At 45.1% G+C, this 20,022-nt stretch overlaps 2 protein-coding genes across 2 annotated transcripts; one reads left to right on the forward strand and one right to left on the reverse strand.

Annotated features, from left to right (window-relative positions):
- Positions 1–3,328: 3,328 nt before the first annotated feature.
- On the forward strand, positions 3,329–4,273 carry LOC125160455 (olfactory receptor 10H3-like). The gene has a single exon (XM_047849418.1). The coding sequence runs from the start codon at positions 3,344–3,346 to the stop codon at positions 4,271–4,273; it is 930 nt and encodes a 309-aa protein (XP_047705374.1). The 5' UTR covers positions 3,329–3,343.
- Positions 4,274–13,403: 9,130 nt separating this feature from the next.
- LOC125160452 (olfactory receptor 10H3-like) lies at positions 13,404–14,354 on the reverse strand. The gene has a single exon (XM_047849415.1). It carries the CDS (start codon positions 14,352–14,354, stop codon positions 13,404–13,406), a length of 951 nt encoding a protein of 316 aa, XP_047705371.1.
- Positions 14,355–20,022: the final 5,668 nt, after the last annotated feature.

The following is a 20,022-nucleotide window of genomic DNA, read 5'->3' on the forward strand; positions in this document are numbered from 1 at the left end:
TTTTTACTAGCTTTATTTTTCAGAAGTAGGTTTAGCATAGTTATTAAATTTAACTTCTTCAGTTGTAAATGCAGCTGCACTGAGTATAATTTGGGGAGGAACCAACATGACTGCTATATTGGTTCATCCCATCTGAGAGTACATATTGATTTCCAGTTTTCCACATAGCCAGACCATCTTCTGTCCTCGGAGGTGTGTTTGGTTAATTCCTAGATATTTTTTAAAATGTTTCTCAGTGTTTATTCACTTTCGAGGGAGAGACAGAGAGCGAGTGGAGGAGAAACAGAGAGAGAGGGAGACACACAATCTGAAGCAGGCTCCAGGCCCTAAGCTGTCAGCACAGAGCCTGACACGGTGCTGGAACCCACGAACTGTGAGATCATGACCTGAGCTGACGTCGGACGCCCAACTGACTGAGCCACCCAGGCGCCCAATTCCTAGATATTTTTTTTTAATTTTTTTTTTCAAAGTTTATTTTTTTGGGGACAGAGAGAGACAGAGCATGAACGGGGGAGGGGGAGAGAGAGGGAGACACAGAATCGGAAACAGGCTCCAGGCTCCGAGCCATCAGCCCAGAGCCTGACGCGGGGCTCGAACTCACGGACCGCGAGATCGTGACCTGAGCTGAAGTCGGATGCTTAACCGACTGCGCCACCCAGGCGCCCCTCTAGATATTTTAAAACAAAGGATATCAAAGAGTAATCTGAGGACACTGGGGTCCCAGAGACCCCTTCTGGGGGACCAATAGGTCCTCACTTCTCTAATGAACACGAGGATGTGTTTTCGTCATGTGCTTCAACTAAAACAACATGTTGCCACAGGCGGGATAAAAAAGCAGATACCAGCATCATCGTGTATGCCATCCAGCCAGCACTGGAAAATTTTGCTAAAATGTAAAAGAACACCACAATTCTCACTAAGTGAGTTTTTAAAATGTGGTTACTTTTCTAAAAAGTTAGTTACATTAACATGATACCGATTGTTCCTTTAGGTTGAATCAAATATTGATCATTGTTCTTTTAAATGTGTAAGGAACTCAATATTTTTCAAAAGTCTTAGGATTGGGGCACCTTGGTAACTCAGTTGGTTAGCGTCCGACTTCAGCTCAGGTCATGATCTCACAGTTTGTGGGTTCAAGCCCTGAGCTGGTTTCTGTGTTGACAGCTCAGAGCCTGGAGCCTGCTTCAGATTCTGTGTCTCCCTCTCTCTCTGCCCCTCCCCTGCTCTCTCTGTTTCTCTCTCTCTGACAAATAAACATTAAAAAAATTAAAAAAATAAAATAAAAAAATCTTAGTTTTAATTACAAATACTGTAAGAATGGAGAGTTCTAACTCAGTTAAAGAAAAGCCCTCTAGGGGACTCAATAGTTATGTAGCGTAAACAGATCCTGCGACAAAAACATTTGAGAGCTGTCTCCTTATAGTTTGTGTCACTATTGATGATGTTATCTTACCTTTTCCATGAATTCTATCTTTTATTTATTTTATTTTATTTTATTTTATTTTATTTTATTTATTATTTTAAGAGAGAGTGAGCACGAGTGGGGAAAGGGCAGAGAGAGAGGGAGAGAGAACCCCAAGCAGGTTCTGTGCTGTCAGCCCTGGGGCTCGAACCCATGAACCATGAGATCATTATCTGATCTGGCTTCAGAAGTAGAATTCAAAGATCCATCACTTACATACAACACACAGTGCTCATCACAGCAAGTGCCCTCCTTAATCCTCATCACCCATCTAGCCCATCTCCCACTTGCCTCCCTCCGTCAACCCTCAGTTTGTTCTTTATGGTTAAGAATCTCTTGGGGCACCAGGGTGCCTGGGTGGCTCAGTCAGTTGAGTGTCTGACTTTGGCTCAGGTCATGATCTCACAGTCTGTGAATTTGAGCCCCCACATTGGGCTCTGTGCTGACAGCTCAGAGCCTGGAGCCTGCTTCAGATTCTGTGTCTCTCTCTCTCTCCGCCCCTCCCCTGCTCATGCTCTGTCTCTCTCTCACTCTCTGTCAAAAATAAATAAACATTACAAAAATTAAAAAAAGAAAGAATCTCTTGGGGCGCCTAGGTGGCTCAGTTGGTTAAGCATCTGACTTTGGCTCAGGTCATGATCTCACAGTTCATGAATTTGAGCCCCACATCAGGCTCTATGCTGATAGCCTGGAGCCTGCTTCGGATTCTGTGTCTCCGTCTCTCTCTGTCCCTCTCCCACTCACACTCTGTCTCTCTCTCTCAAAAATAAGTAAACATTAAAAAAAAATCTCTTGTGGTTTGTTTCCCTTTCTTCTCTTCCCCCCTTCCCATACGTTCATCTGTTTTGTTTCTGAAATTCCACATACAAGTGAAATTCATATGACATTTGTCTTTCTCTGATTGACTTATTTCACTTAGCATAATACACTTTAGCTCCATCCATGTCATTGCAAATGGCAAGGTTTCATTCTTTTTGATCGTTGAGTGTTATTCCAATGTGTGTGTATATGTACGTATATACATACACACAATACCACATCTTCTTTATCCATCCATCAATCGATGGACATTTGGGCTCTCTCCATAGCTTAGCTATTGTTGATAATGCTGCATGTGCCCCTTCAAATCTGTATTTTTGTATCCATTAGATAAATACCTAGTAGTGCAGTTGCTGGAATGTAGGGTAGTTCTATGTTTAGGTTTTGGAGGATTTGCATGATTATTACGGGTATCATTCTACAGGAAATACTGAATTTGGGAAGTTGACCTCATCTTCTGCAGCGTGTGTCTGTCTTTGTTCTAATATAGTTGTCTTCATTCCTTTACCTTTCTAGGTAGATGATCACGTCTATTCCCTTCCAATCCTGATATTCCTTCTTTACTTTTTCTCAAGCATCACCACCAGCTTCACTTCCCATCTAATGAACAGCAGAGGCAGTGAGTAACCTTGGCTTCTTCCTGATGCTAAAATAATACATCTATTTCTCCCACTTCGTGTACTATTTGCTAGTTTTGTGCTGTATTTTCCCAGTAAGCTAAGAAAGTCCCCGTTGACTTCATGTTGAGAAGAAGCTTTTAAAAAGATTTTTAAGGTATATACATCTATCACCATTATGCTGTATATCTAAAATGGTGCAATACTTTATGACAATTATGTATTAATTTTTAAACCATAAATAGTAATGGAACTTTAGCAATCCAGGATTGCAGCTTGAATTCATATAATTATATGATATTTATTTTAGTTTATTCCTGTGACTGATCACATGATAGGTTTTCTGATGCTGAATCAACCTTGTTATTCATGGGATAAATTATGAACCTTCATTCCCTTTCTGATCTCACCAGATGCAGCACCCGTGCCTGGTCAGAACTATAGCATGATGACTGAGTTCATCCTCGTGGGCTTCTCCACCTTCCCACAGCATCTCCTGCCTGCCTTCTTCCTGCTGTACCTGCTCATGTACCTGTTCACGCTGCTGGGGAACCTGCTCATCATGGCCACAGTCTGGAGCGAGCGCAGCCTGCACACGCCCATGTACCTCTTCCTGTGCGCCCTGTCCACCTCTGAGATTCTGTTCACCGTTGCCATCACCCCTCGCATGCTGGTTGACATGCTCTTCACCCACCGCACCATCACCTGGGCGGCCTGTGCCAGCCAGATGTTTTTCTCCTTCACGTTTGGCTTCACACACTCCTTCCTGCTCATGATCATGGGCTATGACCGCTACGTGGCCATCTGCCACCCCCTGCGCTACAATGTGCTCATGAGCAACCGTAGCTGTGCCCGTCTGGTGTCCTGGACCTGGGCTGGTGGCTCAGTCATGGGGATGATGGTGACCCTGATAGTTTTTCACCTCACCTTCTGTGGATCTAACATGATCCACCATTTTTTCTGCCATGTGTTTTCCCTTCTAAAGTTGGCCTGTGGGAATGAGAATTCCTCCGTCACCTTGGCTGTGATCCTGGTGTGTGTCTCAGCTCTGATGAGCTGTTTATTCCTCATCGTCCTCTCCTATGTCTTCATCGTGGCCGCCATATTGCGGATCCCCTCTGCTGAAGGCAGGCACAAGACCTTCTCCACATGTGTGTCCCACCTCACTGTGGTCATTGTGCACTATGGCTTTGCCTCCATTATCTACCTCAAGCCCAAAGGCCCCCATTCTATGGACAGTAACACCCTGATGGCCACCACCTATACAGTCTTCACTCCCTTTCTCAGTCCGATCATTTTCAGCCTCAGGAATAAGGAGCTCAAGAACGCCATAAAGAAAAGCATCCAGAGAAAACTCATTCCTCTAAGCTCCTGATGGCCAGTTGGGTGGTGAGGCATATGATTGAAGGACTGAGAATAATGATTGTCTCCAGGGGACAGTTGTAGGAATTCAGTATATGGAAATACTTATTAGGTATTGTTGGATGCATAGGGTTTTGGAGCAGGATAGGTATTAGTTTTTCCCAATTTTTTTTACCTCCCTCGTACATAGGCCCTAGTGATCAGTGTCTCTTCTTCTTGATCCCATGCGATGAACTCCTTCCCATTACCTCTGTCTAAGAATGTGTTAGCTCTCTATGGGCCAGTGGAGAGCATCACACGGATGTGTCTTGGCACTGATGCACAGGGTTCTTCTCGAATAGACAAGCAAGGGAGGACTTTCTCAAACTTCCTTCACCATAGGAATAAACAAAAGTAAGCAAAATAATAAATGCCACCAGCACTGGGGTTTTAGTTATCAGGCACTGTGTCCAGTGTTGTGTAAGTACTATCTTTTAATTATAGCAAATGCACAAAAGAGCATTCACTATTTTATTCTAAGGAATGGTTCCATGTTTATAGTTCCCACCTTCTTTGGAGGTGATAGACCCTAAATGATTCCTAATGTTGAGATGAGTTGAGTGAAGGATGTCAGAATGCAAAGTGGAGAAAGAGAGTTTGAGAGCCAGAGTGACAGAGAGAGAAAGCGGAGAAGATTCAGTGCTTGAGGAAGAACATACAGATTGTTAAAAAGGTGTTGCTCTCTGACATCTTAAGGAAATATTTTTCCCTTTTTTCCCATATTACTTGCAATAAAACATAAATTTCTTATTCCTGTGTTTACTTGAATCTATCTGTGGGATGTGCTGGAGGGTACAGTGCTATCTCAGGATGGGACAAAGAGAGGTCAAGGGTGTGAGCACCCCCTTTATGCCAAGGGTTTGGGAAACCATGTGTCTGAGCACCCAGGAGGGGGTCTTCCATTGGTATAAATTCTTACTCAAAGCTGTGGCCAGATATTGGAGTGGCAGGCAGAAGGTGTTTTATAATAATAAACCTATGATGGCTGTCACATATGAATGCCTGCTGTCTGCCAAATGCTGTGGGAAGGGTTTCCTATGCGTTTACTCTTCTAAGTCTCAAAATGAATTATTCTTTCTCTGCATTTAGATATGACCCACATCTATTACTATTCACATTTTTGAAATGCATAAAATGCAAATGTGATAGATAATTTGTCCTGGGTCACACCACCTTGAAGGCGGGAAGCAGGAATCGATTACAATGTGCATGTGTGTGCAACTGGTGAACAGGAACCCGCCTCTCTCAGGTGTCTACAGAGAGAAGTGAGGTCGTGACTGGGAGGAGAAGGCTGTCATTAGAGGGAAGAGACCCCTTTCAGGGAAGGAGGGCAGGTGCAGCCCTAGGCACACACCCGTTTCACACACCCAGAGGGAAACACGGACTCCAGAGGAGTTCATGAGAAACTTTGTCTCATGAACACTGACAACGAGAGCTTGGCAAAACCGGCTACGGCAGTTTTGGGGTTCCATCCATTATTTTGCTCATTATTGGTGTTACTGACGGATGCCCCCACCATTCCTAAGATGTGCTTCTCCAGAGTCTGCGGCTGTGTTCCCTGACCCATCAAGAGAGGGTGTTCAGATGAGGAGGAGGGTGTTGTAGTTTCAGGGCAGAAGATTTATATGCTTTGTTACAGCAGCCCCAGAAACTGACTCCTGAAATGGTATCCTGACATTAAATGTTTTGGGGTTTTCATTACAAAATCAGCTGAGTTGCAGGGGGTGAAATGACAGATTAAGTACTTACACGAAGGGGAAACCACCAGGAATTGATTGGTAGATCTCAAACTCATCTCTTTAGACAGAAAGGTGACACTTTTACCAGCCCTGTTTTTCTTTTTTAAGGTTTTTTTTTTGTATTATTCCCCAGAGAAACAGAACCACTAGGATGAATGTGTATACAAAGAGATGTGTATATGTACATAGGTGTATATAACATATATAACACATATAACATGTAATAATGTTAGTGTATGTTTTAAATTCATGCTTTGAATAACTACTTGCTATTTTTTTTAATGTACCATATCATCACATATATGACGTTTTCCCTTGGTCCTGGAACAGTAGTCTTTCAGCTACTAAGCTAATTAAATGCAAGATGTATAATTTAGTTCACAAATTATAATGCCTTTCCTTTGAGGCACTGATTTTTAAAACTGAACAAAAAGCTTTGAAATCAATATCAAAAGGAAAAGCCCATTTGGCACATAGTAGAAGTTTATTAAATATTTGTTAGTTGACTACAACACTCAACTTACTGAATAAATATTGTTCTGGTGCAACCACAGTATATTATATATTATAGTATGTCATAATTGTGTTGTTCCATTTTATAAAATGTGATATGTCTGCATCCGGCTCTTCCTGTCCCCACACTGAGGGCTTTTTTAGTGCCAGGTTACATCAGTGTTATTTTCAGGTCCCGAGATTCAGAGTGGGTCCCTTAGCTAGAGATCAGAGTGGATGTGATGAATGGATGAAGGAAGTAGAGAGGATGAGAGAAGGGAGGAATGACTAGAGGGGAAGAAGAGAGGGAGAGGGAGGGAGGGAGGGAGGAAGAGAGAGAGAAAGGAAGGGCATTCCCAGGGTCTCAGCCACCATCTTTGGACATGGAGGAGTTCGCATCCAGCTTCCAGTGCTCTGGGGCCAGGTCCCCGGGATCTGCCTCAGGGGAGGGCACCCTCAGAGGTAACACTCTTGCCCCGCTCACTTCTGACCCCCATGCAGCAGCAACCAGGGTATCCAAGCCAGACATTGTGAGAGAGAGAAAGGGGTGGGCTCCCCAAGGGGGTGGGGATAGGAGGTGGGTAGGGGGCACTCGCCTGCAGAGCAGAGATTGCCCTGGACCCCGGGTTGGCATGACTCCACAAGGTGTGTCTGTGTCAGGAGCTGGAGTCTGGCAGCCAGAGGAGGGTGGAGTCGAGAGGGGAGGTCAGCGGGCACAGTGCACCAGCAGATGGGGCGTGAGGCCAGAGCCAGGGCTAGACCACAGCACACAGAGGCCAGCAGTGGGGGCCAGAGATGGTGGCTGAGGGATGAGGTCCAGGAGGAGCTGAGTCTGGTGCCCCGGGATTGCTGGGCCGCCCCAGGCCCCTGCTGCCCCCAAATACTTCTTTCCTGCATGAGAGAGAGACCCCATCCTGACACCCAGTCTAATCATCCACTTTCCAGGTGGGGTTCTGGGTCCTCCAAGCATTGGCTGACTTGGCTCTGAGATAACACTTGGTGACAACCTTCTGGGGGCTGGGTGAGGGGGCAGAAGCAGTGCTGTGATATGGGGGTGAGCCCTGCCCCAAGGTAAGTATTTGAAGCCTTGTCATCAAATCTCACTGATATAGGTAAATGACAGATTGTGTATCATGGATATATTAGTATGTATCATCGAGATGCATGTGTCAGTGATGCAGATATAAATACGCATACCTGTGTGTACCTCTTTCCCAATTTTTCACCAGGGCTGAGGCTTCAGAGCCATCCCCTGTGCTCTGTGGCTGTCAGGTTTGTTTTTTCTATATGCCGTGTAGAGCTTCGTGGCTCACGCCCACCCCATGTTACTTGGCCCTGCCCCCAGGTGAGGGTGGGGGTGTCTCTGACTGCCCCTGACTGTCTGCCATCACAGACAAGGCTGCCATGAATGGCTTGACCACGTCCCCTCGCTGAGCTGAGTTTCAGATGGAGATCTAGAAGTGTTTGCGGGACCTTGGGTAAGTGTCCCCTTAATCTGGCCGTGAACCACCAAGTGAGGACGTCTTCAGTCTAGTCATCTCACCTCTGGGCCAACACAGGGCGGATCCAGATTTCTAAGTCTTGCCGCTCTAGCAAGTGGATGGGGAGCCTGTACCCACTGTGTTCACAGATTGCTGCTGTTTTATTACTTTTTTAATGTTTATTCATTTATTGAGAGAGAGACAGACAGACAGAGAGAGCGAGCATGAGCAGGGGAGGGGCAGAGAATCCCAAACAGGCTCCACCCCATCAGAGCAGAGCCCAATGCGGGGCTCGAACTCACGGACCATGAGATCACGACCTGAGCTGAAACCAAGACAAGGATGCTTACCCTACTGAGCCACCCAGGCGTCCTGAGTGTTGCTGTGGTAAACCGAATTCCTCTCCTTGCTAATGAGCTGCTCATGTCCTTGTTTGCTGCTGGCCTAGTGCGTTACCTCAGCTGCAGATCACCTGTGCCCCCCTCTTGCCCACTTTCTATCATGATGCCTGTCCTTTTTCTCATTGGTTTCCTCATTTCTCTTTTTTCTCACTGTAGATTCTAGATATTACTCTCTTGTCAATGGGTTCTTTTCAGCTGGATCGAGGTACACATAATATACGAAGAGCTGCGTACATTTAATGGGTACATTTTGATGACTTTGGACATACGCCTACAATTGTGATACCATCCGCACAATCAAGGTAATAAATGTTATGTACCTCCTCCAAAGATTCCTCAAGTCCCCTTCTGTGTGTGTGTGTGTGTGTGTGTGTGTGTTAGTAACTTTAAAGGACATCTACCCTCTTAATAAGTTTTTTTTTATTGAAATCTAGTTGACAAATAAACTTGTGTGAATTTAAGGTGTACCGTGTGTTGAGTTGGTATGTTTATTCATTATAATGCGATCGCCATTGCGCTAATAGCTAGCATGTCTATCAGGTCACGTGATCATCATGTCTGTTTTAGTGTTGGGGATAAATAAGATCTCGTCTCTTAGCGAGTTTGATGATTAGAATACAATATTGGCGTCTATGTTCTTAACAAGTGTTTAATTGTGCACTATCGTCTTGTTAACTCTAGCTTGTAGGTTGAACGGCAGAGCTCAGGAACTTATACAGCAAGTAGCTCTCTGTTCTCTGTCATTGGTAACCTTTATCCATGATGCTCTTTGCTAAAAGGATTCAGAATTTCCATGTAATAGAACTGATCTTTTTTACTGAAGGTTTGTGCTCTTTTTTCTTTTTTTTTTTTTTTTTTTAAATTTTTTTTTTTCAACATTTATTTATTTTTGGGACAGAGAGAGACAGAGCATGAATGGGCGAGGGGCAGAGAGAGAGGGAGACACAGAATCGGAAACAGGCTCCAGGCTCTGAGCCATCAGCCCAGAGCCCGACGCGGGGCTCGAACTCACGGACCGTGAGATCGTGACCTGGCTGAAGTCGGACGCTTAACCGACTGCGCCACCCAGGCGCCCCTCTTTTTTCTTTTTAAGGAACGTGTTTCCTGTTCCTGGAGCACGAAGATCCTATTACACTTGCTGTCATTAGCTATGTTTTTATCTTTCACAATTATGTTTTCAATCTATCTTGATTCTCTTTTTGGTGGGGTATTGGGAGTCTAGTTTTGGTTTTTGTTTGTAGAGAGAGGTACTTTCCTCAACAGCATCTCCTAAACAATTCACCTTTTTTCCAAATGATTTGTGGTGTGACCTGAACCATACATGAATGGCTCTGTCTCCGAGCTCTGATTCCAGAACCACTGGTCACTGTCCTTGCACTGATCCCACACTGCTTTGTTTCCAAGATGCTGTCGCGTGTCTACAGAGTGCAGTCTCCCCCCACCTCCTGTCATTCTTCATTTCCAGATGGACTCAGTTATTCATGGGTCCTTATTTTTGACAAACATTTTGCAATACGTTTATGCTCTTTCTCAAGAGTCCAACTGGATGTTTTTGAGGGCATTACATTGAATGTATAGATTAAATTTGGGGAAGAATGAACATCTTTCTGATATTGTCTTTTGCTTTCATCCATTTTGTTAGGTCATCTGTCATGTTTCCTGTCTGTTAGAGGTCTCATAGTTCTCCATGAAGCTCCTGTGTGTACTTGTTTAAAGTAATTCCTAGACTGTTGTCAGGTTTTGTGCAACTTTGAATGATACCTTATTTTGTAATGTTTTATTATTAACTAATTTTGAACTTATGAGAAAGCTGCAAAAAGCATACAGAAAACTCTCATCCTCCCCCCAACAACCCCTTTGAATGCCAGGATCTTCCAGAACCAGGACAATGATGAGACCCAGGGCACAAACGCTGGTATATAACACTGTATAGCAAACAACAGCTCTTACTAGAATTCTTTCAACTCTCCACTAATATCCTATTTCTATTCCAGGACACAATCCATTTCATGTAGTTGTTATTTCAAGTTTGCATTATCATTCACTTCTAAGTATTTCTTAATTTCCCTTTAAGCCAGATGATTAATGACTAATATGTTACTTTGGCATTGTCAAATGGTTCACCCAATATTTACATTCTAAATACATGGGAATTTTGAGGGGTCCTTTTCTTATTAAAGTCCAGTAGTATTGCCAAATGATCAGATATTTGGGGCTTTGGGTATTGGTACTTGGGGATGTACCTGTATTTCCTTTATGACCTGACAGTGTTTGATGTTTTTCTCTTTTTCTTTCATTTTGTGTTGGTGTAGTGAATAGGAGCATATGTGTGTTTGTGTGTATTTGTACAGGATAAATAAACATATATAAGTATATATTACCTTTTGTATATATATATACATGTATGTACATGAATGTATATAGAATACACAGAATATACACGAGCTATGTATATATATATATACTTATATATGTATGTATATATATATATATATACACATAGCTCAAGTATTAAATAATGTGACATAATTAAGTCTTAAAACACCAGTAATTAAAATTATAATGCAGGGGCCCCAATACACAGGAGGGTGAGCATCCCTCCTGAGTCACACGGTCCACGTCGAGCACGGAGACCGTTCCTGCTGTCCTCCAGCTCCTGCTCCGATAGTGTTGGTTGAGGGCACACCGCACCCCAGGCCCTGTGCTGGGGCCCCTGCAGCTACACGGTCAGGTGAGTCCTCAAAACACACCCCAATGAGCAAACCCTGTAGCTGGGCTACCGGGACTCCTTCACCTTCGTTGACCGAATTCCAAGGACACTCAGCACTTCTCGAGAGCCATCTCAATGCCCCAGGTCTTCTCCACAAAGAAGAATGGTCTAAGAATCTGGCTTGAAACTAATTGTAAAGTGAAACCCAATAACATTTAACGTCAGGATGCCATTTCACGAGTCAGTTCCTGGGGCTGCTGTATCAAAGCATATAAATCTCGTGCCCTGACTCCACACACATCTATCCTCTTCCATGCTGGAGGCCAGAATTGAATCAGGGTCACCAGGTGTGAGTCCAGGTGTGAGCAGGGCTGCGTCCTTCGGGGGATCCGGGGAGGGATGTGTCTCCTGCTTTCCCAGCTTCGAGGGCACCACGCATCCCCTGGCTCGTGGTTCCTGCCTCAGCTACTCCAATTCCTCCTTCCGGTGTCACATCCCCTACTGCTCCCTGTCTCTGGCCCCTCCTGCCCCCTTGCATAAGGACACTTGCAATTATAGCAGCCCATCTGGGTGATGAGGGTAATCCCCCTGTCTCAGATCTTAACTGCATCTCATCTGCACACTCCCTCTTGCTGGGTAAGGGAACGCAGCCACAGGCTCTGGAGAAGCACATCTTAGGAATGGTGGGGGCATCCATCAGTAACACCGATAATGAGCAAAATAATGAATGGAACCCCAAAACTGCCATAGCCGGTTTTGCCAAGCTCTCGTTGTCAGTGTTCATGAGACAAAGTGTCTCATGAACTCCTCTGGAGTCCGTGTTTCCCTCTGGCTGTGTGAAAGGGGTGTGTACCTAGGGCTGCACCTGCCCTCCTTCCCTGAAAAGGGTCCCTTCCTTCTAATGACAGCCTTCTCCTCCTAGTCATGACCTCACTTCTCTCTGTAGACACCTGAGAGAGGGGGGCTCCTGGTCACCAATTGCACACACGTGCACATTGTATTCGATTCCTGCTCCCTGCCTTCATGGCACTGTGGCCTGGGACAAATTACCTATCACATTTGCATTTTCTGCATTTCAAAAATGTTATTAGTGATATATGTGGGTCATATCTAAATGTGGAGAAAGGATAATTTATTTTGAGGCTTAGAAGAGTGAATGCATAGGAAACCCTTCCCACAGCATTTGGCAAACAATAGGCCCTCATATGTGACAGACATCCTTAGGTTTATTATTGTAAAACATCTTCTGACTGCAACTCAAATATCTGACCACAATTTAGCTAAGAATTTACACCAATGGAAGACTCCCCTCCCCCAGATGCTCAGACATATGGTTTCCCAACCCCAGCATGGGAGTCAGACAGACCTAAAGTTGCATGTGACTCCTTCCTTCACCTGTTGTGTGCCTTCTACCAACAATTCTTTTCTGCATAAAGGGGTACCTACACCCTTGACCTGTCTTTGTTCTATCTTCAGATAGCACTATGCCTTCCAACAAATACCCCAGATAGATTCAAGTAACCACAGCAATGAGAACTTGATGTTTATGGAAAGTAATGTGGGGAAAAAGGAAGAAGACTTTCCATAAGCTGTCAGAAAGCAACTTCCTGTAAACACACTTTACGTTATTACCCAAACACTGAACCCTTTCCTCCACCCACTCTCTACCCCTCCCTCCCTCTCTCACTTCACTTCGGACTCTGATATTCTTCACTCTACTCAGATCAACATAGTAACCTCCTTAGGATCTATTCCTTCCAAAGACAGTGAAGAACCATTAACGTTCAACCATTCCCTTAGAGACAAACAGTTAATGTTATTTTGTGCATTTGCTATAATTAAAAGATAATATATACAATACTGGACACAGTTCCTGCTTAGAAAAGCCCCAATTCTGGCAGCACTAATTTTTCCTATTTTTGTTTATCCTTATGTTGGTGAAGGAGAAATTCCTTTCTTGTATGTGCATTCAATAAGAACCATGGGCATCAGTGCCCAGACACATCCATGTGATGCTCCCCACTAGCCCAAGGGTAGAGAACACAACATAGACAGAATATAGGAAGGAGTTCATCACATGGGGTCAAGAGCAGGAGGTGATGATCACTACAGACTATGGAAGACACGGTCAAACAAATTGGAGAAAAACAAATACCCAGCAGGTATCCATAATCTATCAATGTGTGTCTTTTCACATACATGAATCCTTACAAAAGCTCTATGGAGACAGACCTCATTATCCCCAGGCATGCTACCATATTTCCTCACCACCAACTGGCTTTCAGGAGCTTAAGGGACTGAATTTTCTCTGGAAGCTTTTCTTTATGGCGTTCTTGAGCTCCTTATTCCTGAGGCTGAAAATGATCGGGCTGAGAAAGGGGGTGAAGACTGTATAGGTGGTGGCCATCAGGGTGTTACTGTCCATAGAATGGGGGCCCTTGGGCTTGAGGTAGATAATGGAGGCAAAGCCATAGTGCACAATGACCACCGTGAGGTGGGACACACACGTGGAGAAGGTCTTGTGCCTGCCCTCAGCAGAGGGGATCCGCAATATGGCGGCCACGATGAAGACATAGGAGAGGACGATGAGGAATAAACAGCTCATCAGAGCTGAGACACACACCAGGATCACACCCAAGGTGACGGAGGATGTCTCCTTCCCACAGGCCAACTTTAGAAGGGAAAGCACGTGGCAGACAAAATGGTGGATCACATTAGACCCACAGAAGGTGAGGTGAAAAACTATCAGGGTCAACATCATTCCCATGACTGAGCCACCAGCCCAGGACAAGGACACCAGACGGGCACAGCCACGGGGGCTCATGAGCACATTGTAGCGCAGGGGGTGGCAGATGGCCACGTAGCGGTCATAGCCCATGATCATGAGCAGGAAGGAGTGTGTGAAGCCAAACGTGAAGGAGAAAAACATCTGGCTGGCACAGGCCATCCAGGTGATGGTGCGGCGAGTGGAGAGCATGTCAACCAGCATGCGAGGGGTGACAGCAACGGTGAACAGAATCTCAGAGGTGGACAGGGCGCACAGGAAGAGGTACATGGGCGTGTGCAGGCTGCGCTCGCTCCAGACTGTGGCCATGATGAGCAGGTTCCCCAGCAGCGTGAACAGGTACATGAGCAGGTACAGCAGGAAGAAGGTGGGCAGAAGATGCCGTGGGAAGTTAGAGAATCCCACAAGGATGAACTCAGTCACCATGCTATAGTTCTGACCAGCCATGGGTGCTGCATCTGGTGAGATCAGAAGAGGAATGAAGGTGACCAGCATGACAATCATGAGTCTATACAACAATATATGAAATGGGGAGACTACAGACGCAGTATGTTAGGATTGGGAAAGTGACCCGGATACTCACTGGTTCTGCTGTTCTTTAGCATGGAACTGAAAGTCATGAGCGGTGCTATAAATAAGAACAAGAAAGAAGGTATGTACGGATGGGAAGGAAAGAGACATGCTCCTTCACCCAGAAAAAGTAAAGAATGAAGACATAAGGTACCACAGCAATAGAGAGCACAGTCTGCAGAAGACAAGATCGGCTCGCAACACTCAGTATTTCTCACAGAATTACTCCAGCAGTAATCATTCAAAGTATAAGCTTTAAGCAAAACTAAGATAACATTCCCAACGGTGACACAAACTTTAAAGGCTCAGCTTGCCAACATTGTGGTCTGGTGATTTCTTAACACTCAAGAAAATGTGAGACTCTGATGGGTTCCTGTTTGGGTGCAGTACAACTCTCCGTTCTCACCATATTAGAAGTTAACACTGAGATTGTCTGAAAATATGTAGTATGGATACATTCATGGGACACCTGAAGGCTCAGTCAGTTAATGGTTTGACCCTTGATTTCTGCCCAGATCATGATCTCACAGTCGTGAGATCAAGCCCCAGGCTGGCATCAATACTGAGCATTGAGTCTGCTTACGATATCCTCTCTCTCTCTCTACCCACCCCGCACTTGCACATGTTCTCTCTCTTCTCCCTAGAAAAAAAGAAGGAAGAAAGAAAGGAAAGAGGGAAGGAAGAAGGAAGGGCGGTATGGAGGGAAGGTGGGAGAGAGGAAAGAAAGAAAGGTCAACCTGTTCAAACTGTAATATAAATCAAACTGTCAATATAAGTAACATGGTTTTAGGAAAGTAAGTACATTTACAAAATTAACATTTAGTGAGAAGAATGGCTTTAAAAAACATTTTAACAAATTTGGATTGGGGACCAATTGATGCTCATTCTGCTTCTTCATTCAGCCTGTGGCAACGTGTTGTTTTAGTCGAGCATATGATGAAAATACACCCTCACCTTCATTGGAAAAGTAAGCACCTGATGGTCCCCCAGAAAGGGTCTCCGGGACCCCAGGGTCCTCATATCACACTTTGACAACTTCTGTTATACGATATCTAGGAACTAATCAAACACAAGCAATACCTCCAGATTCAGAAATGTTAACCATTAGTAAAAATGTCGATGGCTATCTGAATACACGAAGGACAATCCACTCTCTCGGGTGGATGAGCGAATATGGTAATGACTACATTGTCAGTATACCTGCATGTTCGGCTACAGTGAATCAAATGTACATTTGATAAAAGTTTCCTTAAGTTCCTTCTGGAAAATAAAGTCAGTGCAAAACCATACCAGTCTTCTAAAAAAATGGGTTAACTAGGAGAGAAATGCCCTGGCAGGTGTGGAGACCCATGATAGACCTCATACACATCGTTGTCATTTTCAAGTGTGACCCTGGAGCAGCCACAGACACCGATCAAATTGGCTACATACCTCAAAAAGTACCCCAGCGTGATTCAAAACTTGATACAGGTGGGAGCACAAATCCAAGAGAAAAGATGGATGGTTTAGGAGTCCGTGGTGGGAAAACTAGCCCTTTTATGAAGCAAAGCAAATCTGAATTTCTGCCTAAGGCCATACACACAGGTGGAATCCAGGTGGATTCAAGACTTAAATATGAAACACAATGCCCTGAAGGTAATAGGAGAAGGTGTCGGAAAATACTTCTGTTGATAAGAGTGGAGAAGGACTTCTTAAACAAACTTCAGAAGCACAAACATGAGGTGGTTTTGAAAGACATGAAAACATCAGCACGATGGGTTTCTATTCAACAAAATATCCTGCATCCAGTCAATGGGAGATGGAAAGGTAAGAAAAATCATTTTCATTGTACAAAAAAGGACCAGGGAATATAATCTAGATTTAACAAGAGACCGATTATGTGTACAAGAGCAGAAAACTTGATACAGAAATGAGCAAGGGATAAAACAGAATTTAGCAAAGGTATGAGGAGATAGCTCACAGAGGGTGTAGTAAGAGCCAATAAAAACATGCTAATAAGAAAAAAGAGAGAGAGGGACAGAGAGAGAAAGGAAGGGAAACACAATGGAAATTCAGTGTATATCTATTGAGAGCCCCAACTTAGAAACTCCCTGGTGTTGATCAGTTTTGGGGAGAACGCAACCCTCATGCACGGCCTGTGAGAGCGCAGAATAGTGGAAATGAGGAGTGCACGCACTCTGTGCCCCAGCACATGTGCTCCTGAACATCTATCGCGATTGCTCAAAGGCATTTACAGGGGAGCATGTCAGAGGGTGTTTCTGTAGCATTGCTTTTAGTGGGGAACTGGAAAGCCTGCTTGTCCATTCTTTGGAAGGGGGCAGGACCCGTGGGCTGGATGCAAACCCTGCAGCCCCAGCCAGGAGTTCGATGCACGCACAGCAGCATAAATGAACCCATAAAATGTGTTGAATGAATGAAGTAAAAAGCAGACGAACGCTCCAGCATAATAACCTTTTGGCATATTAAAAATAGAGCAGCTGACACTAATCTGTAGGATGCTGTAATGGTGGATACATGCCATTATACATCATAACGTGCAACACAGACAGTGAATCCTAATGTATCCTCCACCTATACCCCTCACTGCTCCGGGCTACTCCTCTGTTCCCACTCCACTCTGACTTCCAGAGACAATTGTCTGAAATATACCCAAGGTGTGCAGACATCAGAGCTAGGGTTCAAGCCCCGGTTTTTGCTGTGTGTATCTGAGAAAGAACTTTCCAATTAAGAGCCTCCTCTCCCCAGCTGAAATATGGGAGTAAGCAGAGAACTATCTTTAGAAGAACCATGAAGATTCACTGAAAGGGCTCTATGTTTACCTAATATGGGTGGTTATCCCTGACGCTGATGTTTTCTCTGTTCTCCAAACTGCTTTCCTGTCATCAGTCTGTACCATATGCACCAGTTGGTCCCATTCCAAACTCATAGTTTCTGACCTCAATGGGGTCTTTAGGACCTCTGGTAAATTGGCAACACAGTTTGACAAGTGGCTGGTCCAACCTCTGCCTCCTCGCCTGGCCCCTGCCTCACCCTACAGTCTGCCTTCCCACCTGCCACTTGGTGGAGTGGCTGTAGTTCGCCGGGCTGGGCTCCCCCATCTCCTCTGACAGGTGCAGGAGAGAGTTCGTCTACTTTGGTCTCACAGAGGTTGGCTCACCCACAGGTGCTGAGCTTATGTCACACACCTGCATCCAGGAGTGAATCCAGCTCAACCTCTCTGCCTCCCCTCAAGGATCACCTCCAGGTTAGCAAAGGCCACCTTCAAGCAACTCAGGACACAACGGCCAAGGCAAGATACACACCTGACGCAAAGTTTCTGAACCTCAGTACGTGTGGGATTTGGTGTCAGATCATTCTCTGGGGTGGTGGCTGTCCTGTGCATTATATAACGTTTAACGGGATCTCTGGCTTCGACCCAGCAGATGTCAATAGTGTCCCTACCAATCATGAGTCACAACAATCAAAAATGTCTCCAGACATGCCCACATGTCTCCCGTGGGGCCCAACTACCCTGGGTTGAGGACCACTGGCCTAGAATCTTCTGGGGCCCTGGGCTGGGTAAGAACCCAGGACCCATAACAGCACCTGAGAAGACCACAGGCAACGGTAAGAGCCTGTCTTATGACCTGTCTACCGGGCCCTGCTCCCATCCCCTGTCTGGGTCTTGCTCCCGACAACTGTTTGAATATTGCCACCTACCTTGTCCCTCCTGGACCCCCTTGTGCTGGGCTGCCTGTTCCAGGAAGTAGCCAGCAGGGCAGGGAAGAAGATGCTCTCCTGTGTTGTTATGCTATCAGCAGCACACAGGGGCAGGTGTGGGGCCAGACCTCTGGGCTCCTGGAACTGATGCTGTGTGCTTTATCCCTGCTGCAGCTTCCCAGCACGCTGCTCCCTAGAGCATCCCTGGAACACCAATCTGGAGTGCTGTCCTCAGGGTCTGGAGAGGTCAGAAGGATCATCAGAGGGCCTCTGGGACCTGCAGCCTCTACTCCTCCTTCCAACTCGCCAACACAACTCCCTGCTGTCTCTATCTGCCCAGAGAGTCCCAGTCCCTGCTGAGGACTAGGAGCTCCCAGTCTTGGGGGAGACAGGACTGGAGTAAATGCCTTCAACCCCTTAGGGTCAGGGCAGAGTCAGAGGGAAGGAAGGAGCTGGAGCAGCCCAGAATGGGAATCCAGGGCTCTGCCCTGGGGTCAAGGCAGCTGGAGGGCTTCTCACAATAAGGGTAATTTAGAGCTGGGTCATAGGGAGCGATTTCTCCTTGTCAGTAGAAGTGTTCACTGTCTCCTGGACACACTGGATTGCCCCACCTCGCCTCATGGTCAAGTTCTACCCTTTCCTTGTCATCCTGGTGATCCAAGCCTGAGAGTCCACATCAACATAAGCCTCTCTATGATACAATCAAGCAAATATTTGGTCTCCTATGTTGTCCATGTTCATTGACCTCCGAGGAGAGTCTTGTATGCTCAAGAGGTGACTGGTAGCTGTGGGTTTAGCATTATATCACATCTTCCGCCTCCAACTCAAACATCTGGCCTCACCTTTGAGTAGTAGTTTAGATCCACAGAAATCCCACTTCCTGGGTCCCCAGACCTATGGTTTCCCAATCCCCAGCATGGGAGTCAGACAGACCTCAATCTCCATGTGACCTTTTCCTTCACATTTTGTGTGACCTCCACCAACTGTTCTCATCTGCATAAAGGGGGTACCCATACCCTTGACCTCTCTTTGTGCATCTTGAGATAGCACTGTGCCTACAACAAATCCCCCTACAACAAATCAAATAGATTCTTCCAAACTCAGGAATGAGAAATTGATGTTTATGGAAATTAATGTGGGGAAAAAGGGAAAAGACTTTCCATAAGCTGTCAGAAAGCAACACCCTTTTTTTTTTTTGCTAGTGGGTTATCATTTATTTGGTGGCTTTTCAGCTAACAGCACAGAAATGTACATATGTAAACTAACCTGTTATATAAAGACATATCTGAGATTATGTTCTTTTTTTTATGAAATTTATTGTCAAATTGGTTTTCATACAACACACAGTGCTCATCCCAACAGGTGCCCTCCTCAATGCCCCTCACCCACCCTCCCTTCCCTCCCACCTTCCCATCAACCCTCAGTTTATTCTCAGTTTTTTAGAGTCTCTTATAATTTGGCTCCCTCCCTCTCTAACTTTTTTTTCCCTTCCCCTCCCCCATGGTCTTCTGTTAAGTTTCTCAGGATCCACATAGGAGTGAAAACATATGGAATCTGTCCTTCTCTGTATGACTTATTTCACGTAGCATAACACTCTCCAGTTCCATCTATGTTGCTACAAAATGCCATATTTCATTTTCTCATTGCCATGTAGTATTCCATTGTGTATATAAACAATTTCTTTATCCATTCATCAGTTGATGGACATTTAGGCTCTTTCCATAATTTAGCTATTGTTGAGAGTGCAAAGCAACACCCTTTTAACATGCTTTATGTTCTTATCCAAGCACTGATCCCCCTCCCCTTTCTCTCTCTTTTTTCCTCCCTATTCCTCTCCCCCTCTCCT

Source organism: Prionailurus viverrinus, chromosome A2 (assembly GCF_022837055.1).
Source record: "Prionailurus viverrinus isolate Anna chromosome A2, UM_Priviv_1.0, whole genome shotgun sequence".
Lineage (NCBI taxonomy): Eukaryota > Metazoa > Chordata > Mammalia > Carnivora > Felidae > Prionailurus > Prionailurus viverrinus.

Excerpts from the sequence above, each read along its gene's own strand:
- LOC125160455 (XM_047849418.1), top strand. The coding sequence starts at position 3,344 with ATGATGACTGAGTTCATCCTCGTGGGCTTCTCCACCTTCCCACAGCAT.
- LOC125160452 (XM_047849415.1), bottom strand. The coding sequence starts at position 14,354 with ATGGCTGGTCAGAACTATAGCATGGTGACTGAGTTCATCCTTGTGGGA.